Below are 14839 nucleotides of genomic sequence, written 5' to 3' on the forward strand. Positions count from 1 at the left end.
TCTGGCCAGTTTTAAATGTGACCTGAAATGTATGTGCTGAATACATGTGGAACAGCACTTGCAAGTCACACTGGGGAAAAAAAGAATGACAGATTTCTTTGATTAGTCTGTGAAAAAATGTTTTAAATCAAATGTAAATTGATACTACTTGGTGCCGTATTTAGGAGGCAGAGTTTGAGCAATGTCATTTCATGATACCTTAACACATTTTTAAAAATTCAAATTACTATATGAAAACATCAGAGCAAAGATGTATTGAATATAAGGGCATTAGTTTAGCATTAAGATTACAGTTAAGATTAAATTCCACTTCCTCATAATACTTTCACTGATATTTTCTGCTTTCTTTACGCATGGCGACTTACTGACTTTTTCTTTCACGGATGGAGAACTACCTTAGTTTCCTTGTGTTCTTGGTGTTTTATACTGGGGTTCTGGTTACTGTATTTCTCTACCTAAGGCATGTTCTCTTGGACGTCTTTGATAAACATCATAATGGTCTCTGCTGAATGTTGGGGAAAGATTTGACTTTGAAAGATATATCTGGTGCTAAGGTGGTGGTACCTCAAGATCTTTCTGTCTTAATTTCCATGTTAAACAGCAGCACCTTTAAAACCAAATAAGGCTACACTTGTTGAAATGGTTCTACTCCAGCTGTAACACATAATGGCAACCCAAATATGCTTTTGAGCTGAAAGAGGAATTCTCTATTAACTATCCAAAATCTTGGGCCTGGTGCCTGAAACAAAGTAATGAAGCCATGAAGTACAATGTGTCATCCAGTAAAAGAAGAAGAAAGGGAAGATGATCAAGAGAAAAATTATGGACTTTTAAGATGCTTAAATCCAAATGGTACACAGCCTTGGCATCTATCAGATACTTTGATAGATGAATTAGGGGTGTAAGCTGTTGACACTTGATTTCTGTATATGTTACTTTTAAATTCACTTCATCTGTTGCTACTGATCTCTGGGCACTGTTGGGAAAATCAGCTTCTGGAAACTGCAGTGATGATAATAAGACATTGTGAAATTCAATACTGTGTTCCAAAATTTTATCTACACACACCCTCCTTTTCCTATGAACATAAATGAAAGAGCAACCCATGTATACTTTTTACAAGACAAACAGAACAATTAGGGTGATTGTTCTACAGGCAAAATATTGGAACTGATTAAAAACATCATCGTAACAGCTATGTCGTCCAGTGATAGCTTCCTCAAGCAGAAAGTATCAACTTCGCATCCTCAAGATGGTGTTCATTCTGGATTAGAAGCTGAAGTCGCATTTCCTACAAACACGACCACAGATGATTTGCATCAAGAACTTGTTCCCTCAGATGAAAAACAAAACAATATGGAAGAAGCTTTTCATGCAGGTATCATTATAAATAATGAATTATCACATTATGATTAGAAATAAATATCCATTTCAATTGTCTACTTTCATATTCTGATTCAGATGTCTTCTGACACTTGTTTACTTTAAAAGGATTCTTTATTCCCTTGAGGAGATTGCCAGTTTTCTTTCCCTCATATGAGGGAAATATATATATACAGAAAGAGAGAGAGAGAGAGAAGGGGGGGCACCACTACTTCTTGGGGTGGTGAATTCCACGTGTTAATCTGTAGGTGATGAAGTAGTTCCTTTTATCTGTTCTAAGCCTACTGCTCATTAATTTCATTGAGTGCCCATGAGTTCTTGTATTGTGAGAAAGGGAGAAAGTACTGTAGTTCTTTCTCTGCCTTCTCTGTGACTTTATGTGACAAACTGTGTCCAACATTCTAAATTTAGTAATTAAAGTAAATTTTAGCAAGTAAACCACAAGATGAGTGATCAGTGCTAATTATAAATGCAAAGTATGTGTTTATCCTTAAATGTTTGCCAAGTGCCTGAATTGAAATAAATAGGAATAGTGGTGATGTATCTTCCAATATAAAACACTTATTCATAACTCAATACCTAGTTATCCTTTACCAGATTTTCCATTACATACAAATAGTTCTGTTTTGTAATCCTAAATACACAAAGATTCTGAATCTGCATGAATGTTTATTAGCAAGGTTTAAGTAATATTTAACTTTATACCATTAGAAATATATTGCTTTTAAAAATGGATTACTAAATTATGATATTCTTCTTAAGTTAGATCTTTTAATTGAAAATGCCTCGGAATGGGGGGCTGTAAAATGATCACATTTATCAAAGAAATGCCATTATTTCATATTCACCAATTTTTTAGCTGTATTACAATTTTAATGTTGGATTCCCAAGTCCTCCCTTATTGGTTGGTTGACTAAATGTACTCATAGCAACCCTAGAATGTTTTTACAACCATATGAAATTCTTAATTAAGTTTTCCCAATCCTATAAAATTCCTAATTAATTTCCCCCAAGATGCTTACATAGGTGCAGTCCCTTGACGTGATAGAATCATAGAACAATACAGTTTGAAGGGACATCATGGGTCATCTAGTCCAGCCCCCTATATATTAATAAATACAATATAATGATATATTAATAAATACAAATAACAATTTTGGTAAGACAGATACTAATGAGTCTACCAATGCATGATAAAGAAAATATATAAAAATATTTCAGTTCTTCAGTTTTCTAAAGTAATTCATGATTATTAACTTTAAATCTTGCTGGATCCAAATTGCAAGATAATTAACTGTAAGGGATGTCTGCTGTGTTACGATCTAACCATTCAGACTTAGCTTAATTGGTTTATGAGGTGATTGTTCAGTATGATTCTTCAGATGAAAATGCATATCTTTTGTTGGACAGATAAGTGATTAAAATAATGCCAACTATCTTCGTACTACATGGAATAACACAACTTCCTTAAAACAGCAGCTACTTGTTTATGTTTGAACTCCAGTGTGCAGAAAGACCTCCTCACTGATTTCCCCACTCAATTCATTAGATGCAGGAACTCTGATCTGCAAAGGATTACATGTGTATAAGTCTCCCCAGTTGAAGTGAATGAGGAAGCCTGTATGAATAGTACCTCTGTAAACACATGAGCACCCAAAGGGGGGTTGGACTAGATGGCCTGTATGACCTCTTCCAACTCTATCTATAATTCTATGATTTCTCCTGGCAATTTGAAAAATCCAAGGATGAAGGTATTTATTTGAGCTTTATTTGCCACGGTTCAACAGCAGTGTTCGTCAATGGAAGTACCAAAGATGAAGAATCACATCAAGATCAGTTATTATCGGTTGGTAAATATGGAAGGAGGAAAGGAGGAAATTCTTCCACAAATAGAACAAGCCATGGTGTGGTACAAATACTTATTCCTCCAAGTGAGAGTGATCATGAAAACCAGTCTGCTCAAACAGGTACTGCTAGTAGGACTCAGTAACTCATGTAATCTATGTCTCACTACAAAAGCAAGTATTCTTTCTCTGTTGCAAATGAGGACTTGAAACCAAGTTTTGTATTATTTGTGATTAACTTATTTTCATATCTTATAAAACAGTGGTCCCCAACCTTTTTATCACCAGGGACTGGTCAACGCTTGACAATTTTACTGAGGCCCGGGAGGGGGGATAGTCTTTTGCTGAGGGACGTCACTATCGCCGCCTGAGCCCCTGCTCTGCTTGCTTTCCTGCAGACGCTCCTGACTTCCCACTGCCCATTGGGGAGCGCTGCCAGCAGCAACTGTGCACTGCCACGCCGAGGGGGAGCCCCAGCCATGGCAGCCACTGGAGAGCACCAAAGGTGAGCCAGTGGCAGAGTGGCAAGGCAGCCCCCAAGGCAGCAGCTGGGGAGGAGGATGAGGAGGAGCCACGGCCCGGTACCGACTGATCCACGGACCGGGACCGGTCTCCGGACTGGGGGTTGGGGACCACTGTTATAAAATACCTCTGAAATTTAAATGTTAGGGTTATCATATCAGCTGTATAACATAATATAAGCCAACCTTCTTAATAATATGAAGAAGGGGTCTGGTCGTCTATATCAGAACACTCTTCTACTTTCACAGAAGTAGTGTTAGTTATAGAGCACATTACTAGCAAAATTACTAAAGCATATCTTTGAATACCTTTGCCCTTTAAAAAAAATCAAAGACAAGCCATCTACTATTTGTAGGGCCAGAATAGATTTCTCAAGCAACTACAAGGTGCCTGATAGCCTTGTTTGCTTTGTGTCCTTCCTCCTGTCAGTCTTAATGTGTGCTGTGCCCCTGGTCTAATCAGTATAAATGTACTGGGGCTCTATTCTTTTGGATTTAAAGTATATGATTTTGAAAAGCATGCAACTTTTGAAACATTTCATTCAGCCAAATAAGTAACTGGTGCACATACAAGAAGTTTGTGTATGTATTCTTGATAATTTTATTCCAACTTAGACTTTGTCAGCTTCAGATCTTAATATACGTTCCTGGCCCGAAGCTAGTTAATGTCATAATAAATTATAACAAAAATATAGGAAATTACATTGTGCCTCTCCCTGTCTAAGAAATATCGATTCAACATCTTTTAAATCATGATTTTATTTATGCAAGTATAAAGACCCAGTATGGCAGCCTATATCTGTTTACTAATTTGCATTCTCTTGCTTCTTGTTCTCGTTACAATATTTATGGAACAAACTGTTTTCACAGAGGCTTTGTTACAAAACACCATGTGAGATAATTTTAAAAATCTCATTTGCAATCAAAGCATAGAACCTAGTTGTCTGAAACGGAAATATGAAATATGTTCGCACTCTATAACAGTTTAAATTTGTTTAGCTTTTCATAATTTTGAATAATTTAATGTGGTTTTTAATGGTTTATCTAATCCATAGTAGCAAGAATATGAGAGTTCAAGCTCTGGTGGTGGTCTATAGGTGGTTTATAGATCAACTCCTAGAGCTTTTTCTTTATGAAGAATAGCCTTCATAAAGAAAAAGTTCTAGGAGTTGATCTATAAACATTAAACTGCCCAATTAATTAGTATATTATTATATGTATGGTCTTCCATGATGGTGACTAAAACGAAGACTCAAACCAAGATCAACTTCCTTGGGGCAGTGATGGCACATCAAGTCAAAATGAACATGAGCAGGAATCATCAGATACAGGTACTAATGTAGTGATAATATGCATGGCTCCCCAGGCATAAAACATTATTAATGGAGTTATTTTCATGTCATAAATGATAAGAAACCATCTCTTTTCAACTCTTTTCAAAGTAAAGTACATAATTCAGAACAAGGCACACTGAATACATACAATAAGTTAATCAAAATCTGCCCAGTTAGTTTAACCAGTCCTTTGAGGAAGAAGATATTTGTGCTGGTACACACAAAGGGAGAAAGGAGAGACTGGTCTGTGACATATCAAAGAATACCATTAGCTGCCACATAACCAGAGAACATAGCAAGAATTAGTCTCAGAATTTAGTCACAATGATTTAATATAAAGCTATGAAGTATCTAGTTCCTATTTGAGTACTTCTTTTTCTATATCTGTCATGAGCTTAACAAAAACAATAAAACTAATACTCTTTGTAATAATATTCTCCTAACTGCAATACAAATCAAAGCCTAGTGTTAAACAAAACTGACAAGGTGAATTCTTTCTGTAACAAAATGCCTATTGTCATAACAGCTCTGACTTCCCATGATGGATCTAAACATGAGGATACATTCACAGATTCATATTCTCTTGTTGATTACTCCAGTCAAGGCACTGAAAATATGCATCTAATAAATAACACTATTGATGATGTTCTGCACCCACTTGCTCTTCCAAGTGAAAATGAACCTTCTCAGAAACATATTAGTAAGAATCATTATTTAATTTTCACTGTCAGCATTGGATAAAATGTTCTTAGATCGTAATGGACTTTTGCTGCTAAACATCTTTTTGTAATTCTGATGAGATTTACTAAGCACTGGGGGATCATCTTCTAATTGATATTTATATTAAAGGTTTTCACCTGCTGGCCTTATGATTAATGATTCAGTCCTTTGAAATTGTCTCATTTATTCCTTATGGATGTGGTTTAGCCAGACATAAACGTGGATTGTTTGTGCCATTACTGAGTTTTTCTTACTAATTATTCCTGAAGCTTAGTAGAGAATCTTTGTTTAATATTTAGTATATAGCTGTCATTATAGTGACAAGGCTTTTCCATTTAATCCCTTCATTCTTCTATTTTTATTTACCCCTTCTGGTGTTAAGTACATCTCTTTGTTCTCACTTCCATAAAATAAATTGCACCAAAATAATTAGTTTACCAGCTACCATACTAGTTAAATACTCTCTGGTATTTCTCATCAGTTTTGAGTGGATGGTTTCCTATAAACGCTTAATAATTACTCTAAGTCTTTGTCATCAGTAGTCCTTATTTTATTGTCCTTTGTTTAAAAATGCATTTCATGAAAATAAATCTAAAGCTCATTGTGGCAAAAATTAATGGGACATTAGTGACACTTAAAAAACTAATCAGGAGCTTAGGGAGGACCTATTACATGTATCTGACCAAATGTATGTTTGAAGAATATCTTTGTAGTCTTCAAAGTACCGCTAGCTTTTTGAAATTATACATAAGGTAGTAACATATTTACTGTGCATAAGTACTGGCATAAAGAAATCTAAAAGGCATATTTTCTATTTATCTCCTTGAGTGCCTATAGTAGACTAGATGTATATAAGTATAATGGAGAGAGTCCAAAGAATATTAATAGCAGTGGTTCTGCATATAGCAAGTTATCAAAATGCTTCATCATTAAAGCAGATGAGGTGTCTAATGATGTGATGAAGCATGAAGAATCTACTCAGCATCCACTAACACAGAGAATGGACCCTGATTTTGAATGGGACAATGAAGAACAATATTCTACAAACACATCTAGTGAAGAAACCCTGCCTGGAATTATTCCCACAAGTGAGAATGAACATAAAAATACATCAATTTATACAGGTATCTATTCACCCCACCTACCTCAGTAAATGTATTGCCAACCCTTATAAGAAGTACAATCCAGATTATACTACATCTAAAGCCATACACAGTCTAGGCCTTGTATACCTGAGGGACTGCTTGGCTGACTATGCTCCCCAAAGGAAATTAAGATCATCTAGTCTAAACAAATCAGTGGTTCCTGGCCCAAAAGACTTTCTGGAATGAGCTCCCAGAAGAGCTAAGGGCCCTGATGGAGCTGGGTCAGCTCTGCAGGGCCTGTAAGACAGCTCTTCTGCCAGACATTTGGTTGGGGTCAATGAACAGCAGATAACTCCAATTAACATCATCTGGGCTCCCTCTAGATGGATATCCCCTTCTTCCTGAAAACCAAAATCTGGACCCTCTTGAATGAACCATTGGCCATGCGGCTGGCATGACTGACATGATTGTTTTATTGTACGATTTAAAGTTATAATATTATATTTAACTGGTACTTATTATGTATGTTTATAAATGAATGTTGGAAGTCACCGTAAGCCATCAGTAGAGTAGAGAGTACCTGTAAACCTAACCAAAATAGGACTTGGAGAACTATAGGAGAGAAGCCAGTGAAAATATAATCACGTTAACATTGCAAACAAAATCATTATAGTATCTGTGATCCCCCATGATGGCACTCACGATGAAGATTCTATTTATTATCCACTCATGGATGGGAAACATCCTGACTAGGACAGTGACAACCAACATTATGCAAGTAATTCTGGAGATGATTTACTGCCAGGAATCATTCCTCATGCTGAAAAAGAGCAGAAAAATAGATTATGACATCCAGATAGGTAAAGGTAAAGGTATCCCCTGTGCAAGCACCGGGTCATATCTTACCCTTGGGGTGACGCCCTCTAGCGTTTTCATGGCTATCTCAATACAGGGTGGTTTGCCAGTGCCTTCCCCAGTCATTACCGTTTTACCCCCCAGCAAGCTGGGTACTCATTTTACCGACTTCGGAAGGATGGAAGGCTGAGTCAACCTTGAGCCGGCTGCTGGGATTGAACTTCCAGCCTCATGGGCAGAGCTTCCAGACAACATTTCTGCTGCCTTACCACTCTGCGCCACAAGAGGCTCAGATAGCAGTAATTAAAATAAATTAATTAGTTCTGTCCTCTGAACTCTGTAGTTCAGAGGTTGCCAAACTTTTTAACCTGTGGACATCTTGGAATTCTGACTCCGGGTGGTAGACTGAACCACAAAATGGCTGCCAGAGCAAGGGTGCCACAAAGCGCAAATACAAGGGACAAGAAGAGTATATTTTTTAAAATACACTGGAAAAGAGAAGTGAGGGAGAATAAAACAAACATTGTGATGTCAGTTGCCACTGAAACATTATTGTAATCTGTCAGTGGCCAGTCAGAAGTCTTGCTGGGCTGCTCCCCATCTACTTTCTGAAAACATTTGGTGGGTACAATAAAAAAGTTACAGTGGGCACCATGGTGCCCACAGGCACTCTATAGGAGATCCTTCTGTAAATTATGCAGAATGCTGTCATATGCCACATAGTATGCAACCTTAATCTCCATTGAAGTTTATAGCTGATATATTCTCTGCGTCTCATGGTAAGTAAAATAACAGCAAAATACACAGAAAGTGGCTATGAAAAGAGCATTTAAAATTGACCCAGCTATCTTCATAACAGCTGTACTTTCCAGTGGCAACACCTACTTTGAAGAAACTGCTCATGATATGATATTCCATAGGCAACATTCAGAGTGGCATAGTGAAGATAAATATCCCACAAATACATCAAGCGATAATTTGTTGCCTGAAAGTATTCCTTCAGTTGAAAGTGAACATGAAAATGAACCAACACATACAGGTATCAGCTTGTAAGAGTTTAAATAGTTGTTTTGTTTTCTGGTACCTTTAGATTTGAGGTAGGTTCCCACATCTGTTACTGAGTTGAATTTCCATTGCCTTTCAGTAAAGCATGAAAAAAAACACATTGCATGTATACTGTATAGTTTTGGACTGTTGTAAATCATCTTGGATGAAAAGGGTGGTATATTACCCTTTATCAAATAATAAAATATTATACAAAATTCCCGTCTATACATCCCAAATAATGTGGGATATTGACCACACAAAGATAGTATTTAAAATAAGTCTACACAGCTCTGTAATAGTTGGGGTTTTCAGGATGGCACTAGCCCAGAACACCTGCTCATAATCTTCCCATGTGTTGTGTCCTGGTATTCATTTCCAATACTTCATTACCAGTTATGTTAATCATAATGATTATCAAAGTGGATGTTACAATTATATCTACAGAGGATCTGCTCCTGGGAATAATTCTTACAAAATCAAAGCAGTTAAAAAGTATTTAGACAACATAAAGAAATTCCAGTTTGGTATTTAATGAGTTCATATTCTGTAAATCATAAATCTCAGAAAATTAATTGGTTGTTAAAGTGACAATCCTGCTATATTCACTTAGTTCAACAACATATAGTACTTAGTTAAAACTGAGGTATTATACTATCCTTATCCACTGTTGTTCCTGTATATGTTTATGAAACAGCCTAGAGCAGCGGTCCCCAACCTTTTGATGGTCAGGGACCGCCTCCGGGGGTGTGGAAGAGCCGGTGGCCCGGGGGCTGTGCATGCGTGGTAGCACCCCCTGGTGGTGAAAACGTGCATGCGCAGAGCTGTGTTTGTGTCCGCTGGCGTGCCGGTGGCTGCGCCTGCCTCTCCCCCCCCCCCGGGTAGCAGCAAGAAACTAGCCGGGCCGCAAGCAAAGCGGCTGATTTGGCAGCCACTTTTCTTGTGGCCCGGTGAGTTTCTCGCTGCAGGGGTGGGGGGAGGCAGGCATGGCCGCTGCCAGCCCACTACCAAGGCCTTCACAGCCCGGTATCGGGCCACAGACTGGGGGTTGACGACCCCCGGCCGAGGGGGTGGGATGTGTCCGGCTGTCCAAGTTGGAATAGGGCCAATCAGGGTGCAGCCAGCTTTGCCCTGATTGGCCCTGCCCGTGCAGCTCCCGCCCTCCGTCCCTGGACTCTAGCCTCTGCTCTCAGACATCTCAGTGCCTGGAGCCAGCAGCAGGTAAGGGGAGAGGCCCTGGGCAAAGGATCGTGGTGGAGGGCTTGCTAACAAGGGCCTCTTGGCCTGCTGACCAGGGCCGTCCAGCCTGCTGATCGTTTGTTATGGACTGCTAAGGAGCTGACTGCTAAGGAGTTCTGTCCCAGGCCTCCTAACGAGTTGCCTAGCCCCACCTGCCCCACTTGCCGCCCAAGGCCACCTTAGGCTGCCTGGCCAAGGGCCAGGGGAGGGGACCCTTTCAAGGCCTGTTCTTAGGAACGGGATTTGAAGCTAGTATAAGTATAACATATGAAAATATCAAACCTTCTTTTCAACAGCTGGTGCCTCCAATGATAATGGCAGGCAGGAAGATTTCACAGAAGATCCTTTAGTATACTGTACACACTCTGGATACAACAATGAAGATAAATACTATTTGACTATAATGGATGGCATGGCACTTGAAATTATTCCTCCAAGTAAAACCAAGCATGGAAGGAAAACACTCCACATAGATACCTGTCAGAAAATGGGATTCACATAAGTTTGTGTCTTCTTGAGTTATTTAGTACTAGGGACGAAGCCTGTTGCATTCAGGAATACAATGGGCGCTAAATGAGGGGGTGGAAGAACTGTGCAGATGGCCTCTCCCTCCCCCTAGGACCTTGAAAGGCTGCAGGCTGGAGGCCCCTGGGAAGGGAACTCACCAGCAGGGGCAGCTCTCACGCAGCAGGGATCTGCAGCCTCTGAGCCTCAGAGGAAAGTGTAAGGAAGAAGTGTTGGTCAGGGGTGGGGGACGGGAGGCGATTGGCTGGCCACTGGACAGACAGGCAAGCGGGTTGGAGGAGGAGGCACTCAGGGGCAGGACAACCACCCTGAGTGGGTGTTAAGTGAGACCAGCTCCTCCTCCAATCCCTTACCAGAAATATATAGTGGTACAGAGAGGCATCACATACTCATTAGGAAGGCTATCCTGAATTCATTGATACTGTTGTAACCTGCACAGAAGTATAGCTTGAAATGGGTCTGCATCCATAGACTATATCAATGATCCAGCCTTCACTGTAACATCTATGGTCTAGGAATGACAGTGAATGGGAAGACTATAAATTAAATTCACAACTAAATGGAGTGTTTCAATGATGTGGCAGTGAAGACAAGTATCCTAGGAACACATCTAGGAATGAGATGCTATCTGAAATTATTTCTTCAAGTAATAAGTATTTGAAGAAACATAAAGGTACTATACCTGAGAAAAGTGCCAATCTGTTTTCTTGTTAAATTATATGTTGAAGTTTATTAGAGTTAATAGCCATTATCAGTAATCCTACAAGGGAGGCCCAGCTTCCAGGGGAAAAGTTTCATTCTTTCTCACATCATGGCATCTTCTCCGCAAGCTGCTTTAAAAAAAAAAACATGTTTGTGTGGAGCTGGGAACAGTGTTAAAATGAAGAGACTTAAAAGCTTCTGCAGCATGTGCTTCACTAAGCAAAGTAAGATAAAATGCTGTTTAGTAAATAACTTGGGAAAAGAATGTTCTAACAGTAAAAAAATGATGCAACTGTAATTTGACAGTTGTGATCACCATTGATGGGACTGAGCATGAAGTTTCTATTCAAGATTCACCTAACCATGTAACAGATCCTGGCTGGGATGGTGGAGACAGGCATCAAGCAAATGAATCAACAGATAATGTGGTACCTGGAATCAGCTTTCCAGCTGAACATGTACATGAAAAGGAAACCTTACATACAGGTACCAGTGGGCAAAGGACATCTTTGAAAATTATCTTTTTCTTTGCTTTTGGTCTATATCAATTAAACTACTGTAGTATTCTAGATAATAAACTGCATAACTATACTGAAATCAATGAAATGTGGCATTTTATGGTTGGATAAAATAAATTTTAGCCAATTAAAACTACATGAAAACATAACATTTATACCTGATCCCATCATCCTTACAACAGCAGTGGTCTCTGATTACTGTGGTCTGTAGTGTGACATCAGACATGAAGACCCAGTTCTGGTCCTTTCATGAATGAGATACAATTTATATGGACTGTTGAATTCAAGTAGTATACAAACATATCTTAAAGTTTTTTTCTTTTCACTGCTAGGTGAGGCTTTATTATTTCTGCAGCTAAATTAGGCTTCTTTTGTGTCCTCCTTGACTTAGATAAAGGCTAAATACTAAACTTTTTATTGCATATCAATAAAGAATATTAATAAAGTTCAATAAAATAATAGTCAATGATGTGCACTATGCATTATATCTGCACTATGCAGATATAACATTTGAAATTCATCCAACCATCATTATAACAGCTGTGGATGTCACTGATGAAACCAAACATGAAAATGTCACTATTCATCCAGAAGTGTATGATATACAGCATGAATGGAGTAGAGAAGAAGAATATCCAACAAACAGCATAAAGGATGAAGAACTTGCAACTTTTGCTCCACCAGAAAACAATAATGAAGAAAAAGACTTTCATACAGGTACTACTGGCAAATAATTACAGGTAGGATCTATGGCAGGGGTAGTCAAACTCCGGCCCTCCAGATGTCCATGGACTCCAATTCCCATGAGCCCCTGCCAGCGAATGCTGGCAGGGGCTCATGGGAATTGGAGTCCATGGACATCTGGAGGGTCGCAGTTTGACTACCCCTGATCTATGGGGTCACTTAGATTGGTTCTGCCCATGGTTATCACTGGCTGCTTACTTTCATTCAATAAATAAGCAATCATTACTATTCAGTATGTTATGTATCATGGTGTTCATATGACCACTTGATTATCAGGTTGTCTGAATCATCCTGTGAGGTGATAAGGAGAATTCTGCTCCCCTGGACTTCTGACCAGAATTCTTAGATTGCTTTTGATAAATTGTTGGGTTGTTTTTTGTTGTTGTTATATAATACTGTGAAAAAACTGGTATTTTTATTTCATTGTACCAGACCCCCCCACACACACACACACACACTACTGTAGCTCAAAATACCCCCTCCCATGTTGTTCTGGGGGAAAGGGGCTCCTGAGCACACCACAGAAAGATCAAAGATCTGTAGCGAGAAAGTGAAACTGGCAAAATTCTTTCCAAGATTTAAAATAGAGGACGTACTTTGGAAACTTAATTAGATCCACCTCTGCTAAGTGAGAAAGTTCAGCTTGCATCAAAAGCTACTGAAGAGGTCCCTCTGAAAAAGGGCAGTGTCTGGCCCTTCAAAATATACTACATACAAATGTGGCACATAGTACAGATAATAAACTCCCAAACTTATGTTCCTGGGATCTTTTTTTCCTGTTAACCACTTCCTTATTTCTTTATAGCAAGCATGTGGTGGTTGGATCCAAAGCGCTATACTATCATGAGAAAGACAGATTGCTTTTAATATTACAAACTGTTAACCACTTTCCCGACAAATACTGTTCCCTGTTTCAAGATGCAAAGATAACTGTAATACAATCTTTGAAGTTATGCAGTTTCACATCTCAGCAGCTGTGCAGAATCATGTGCTGACATTTATGATTTCTTAAAATGGATCTGAGAGTCTTAGATGTGCATTGGCTTTCTCCGTCATTCTAACGGAGTCTATAAGAACAGAGATTGGCAACTCTGGACTGGGCTAATTGTCACTTTGACAGTTCCTGAATATCTAGTTACTATAATGATAACCCAGATCCAAAAGAGGCTTTCTCTTTTCTTGGATACTTAACAGTGTGATATTAAGGAAAACTGCACAACAGGATCACATATATCGGTGTGATTTATTGTAAAAGATAACTGCTGGAGGGTGGTTTTGATGGCAAACATCCAGAGCTATTTACAAAGTCCATTAGGAAAAATCACTGTGGCCTTGAGACTATGAATTAAACTGAAAATATTGGATGAGGGAACCTGAGAATAGATTGGAGTGCAAAAGGCACCTAGTATATAAAATCTTAGTTTACAATTGATTAATCAAACAGCTGTCATCCATAACAATGATGCTCGTCATGAAGATGCCACACAAAAGCCATTACCTCCTGTTCATCAGCCAGATTGGCACATGGAAGAAGGATATTCTACTAATACTTCTAGAGATGATATACTGATGGGAAGTAGTGCAAATAATGGAAATGAACATGGTCTACATAAAGGTATTAGTCTGAATCCTACATTATGTTCATGTGGTCATGATGTAAGAAATAAGATGTGGCTGCTTTACTGTATTTCATCAGAACTTTGATCAAGTCTGGATTCTTGCAATATCGTATCTCATGATCTGTGTGCTTTGTATTATTTGATCAAATACAACACACTTTTTCTCCTGCTGATTAATAATGTGAATTCATTTGCCGTTTAGTTTGAAATCATGTCTAAATCTAAAGAAATAAGCTTTATATAGTTCTGTCTTCAGTTTTTTCTATTGATATTGCCTTCTCATTCATTGTGATTATTTTGTGAATTGACCAGTGGCATTTAGTCAATAGTTTGGATCCTGATAACTTTCCAGTTGTAGAAGAAGGAGGGAGGGATCAAATGAACCTGCTGGAGGGGGGGGGGGGTGAGGAACGATCCATTTCTACCAGTAAATAGCCAGTAGGGCCAGACTTGTGGTTGTGTTTAGGATGGTGGATGTTTAGTTACTATAGAGTTTATAATGAAATGAGCACAAATTAAAACTTGTCAAAATGTCAATATCTGCACGTGGAGGAAATGAAATTAGAGTAATGAGCATCACCCATCAACAGACTATGTGCTTTCTACAACACAGCGATCTCAGGTATTGGGCAGGAAGGAAAACAGGAAGGAAAACATTAGGAGATCTGATGGTTGGCAGTAATGTGTGGAGCACAGAGAATTCAGC

The 14839-nt window shown here is 38.7% G+C and overlaps 1 protein-coding gene across 15 annotated transcripts in view; it reads left to right on the top strand.

Moving 5' to 3' along the window:
- Positions 1 to 14839, top strand: part of CD44 (CD44 molecule (IN blood group)) — a 108241-nt gene that overhangs the window by 75086 nt on the left and 18316 nt on the right. For 4 of the 15 annotated variants that reach the window (XM_077322158.1, XM_077322155.1, XM_077322157.1 and 1 more), the window contains exons 8-16: positions 1157 to 1378; positions 3171 to 3350; positions 4999 to 5079; positions 5609 to 5782; positions 6738 to 6926; positions 8602 to 8781; positions 11559 to 11738; positions 12272 to 12487; positions 13959 to 14129. In XM_077322158.1, coding sequence (XP_077178273.1) covers positions 1157 to 1378; positions 3171 to 3350; positions 4999 to 5079; positions 5609 to 5782; positions 6738 to 6926; positions 8602 to 8781; positions 11559 to 11738; positions 12272 to 12487; positions 13959 to 14129 — 1593 coding nt within the window. The remainder of the gene's footprint in view (positions 1 to 1156; positions 1379 to 3170; positions 3351 to 4998; positions 5080 to 5608; positions 5783 to 6737; positions 6927 to 8601; positions 8782 to 11558; positions 11739 to 12271; positions 12488 to 13958; positions 14130 to 14839) is intronic. The other 11 variants (XM_077322156.1, XM_077322161.1, XM_077322160.1 and 8 more) reach the window with 11 other exon arrangements.

This window comes from Paroedura picta, chromosome 2 (genome assembly GCF_049243985.1).
Source record: "Paroedura picta isolate Pp20150507F chromosome 2, Ppicta_v3.0, whole genome shotgun sequence".
Lineage (NCBI taxonomy): Eukaryota > Metazoa > Chordata > Lepidosauria > Squamata > Gekkonidae > Paroedura > Paroedura picta.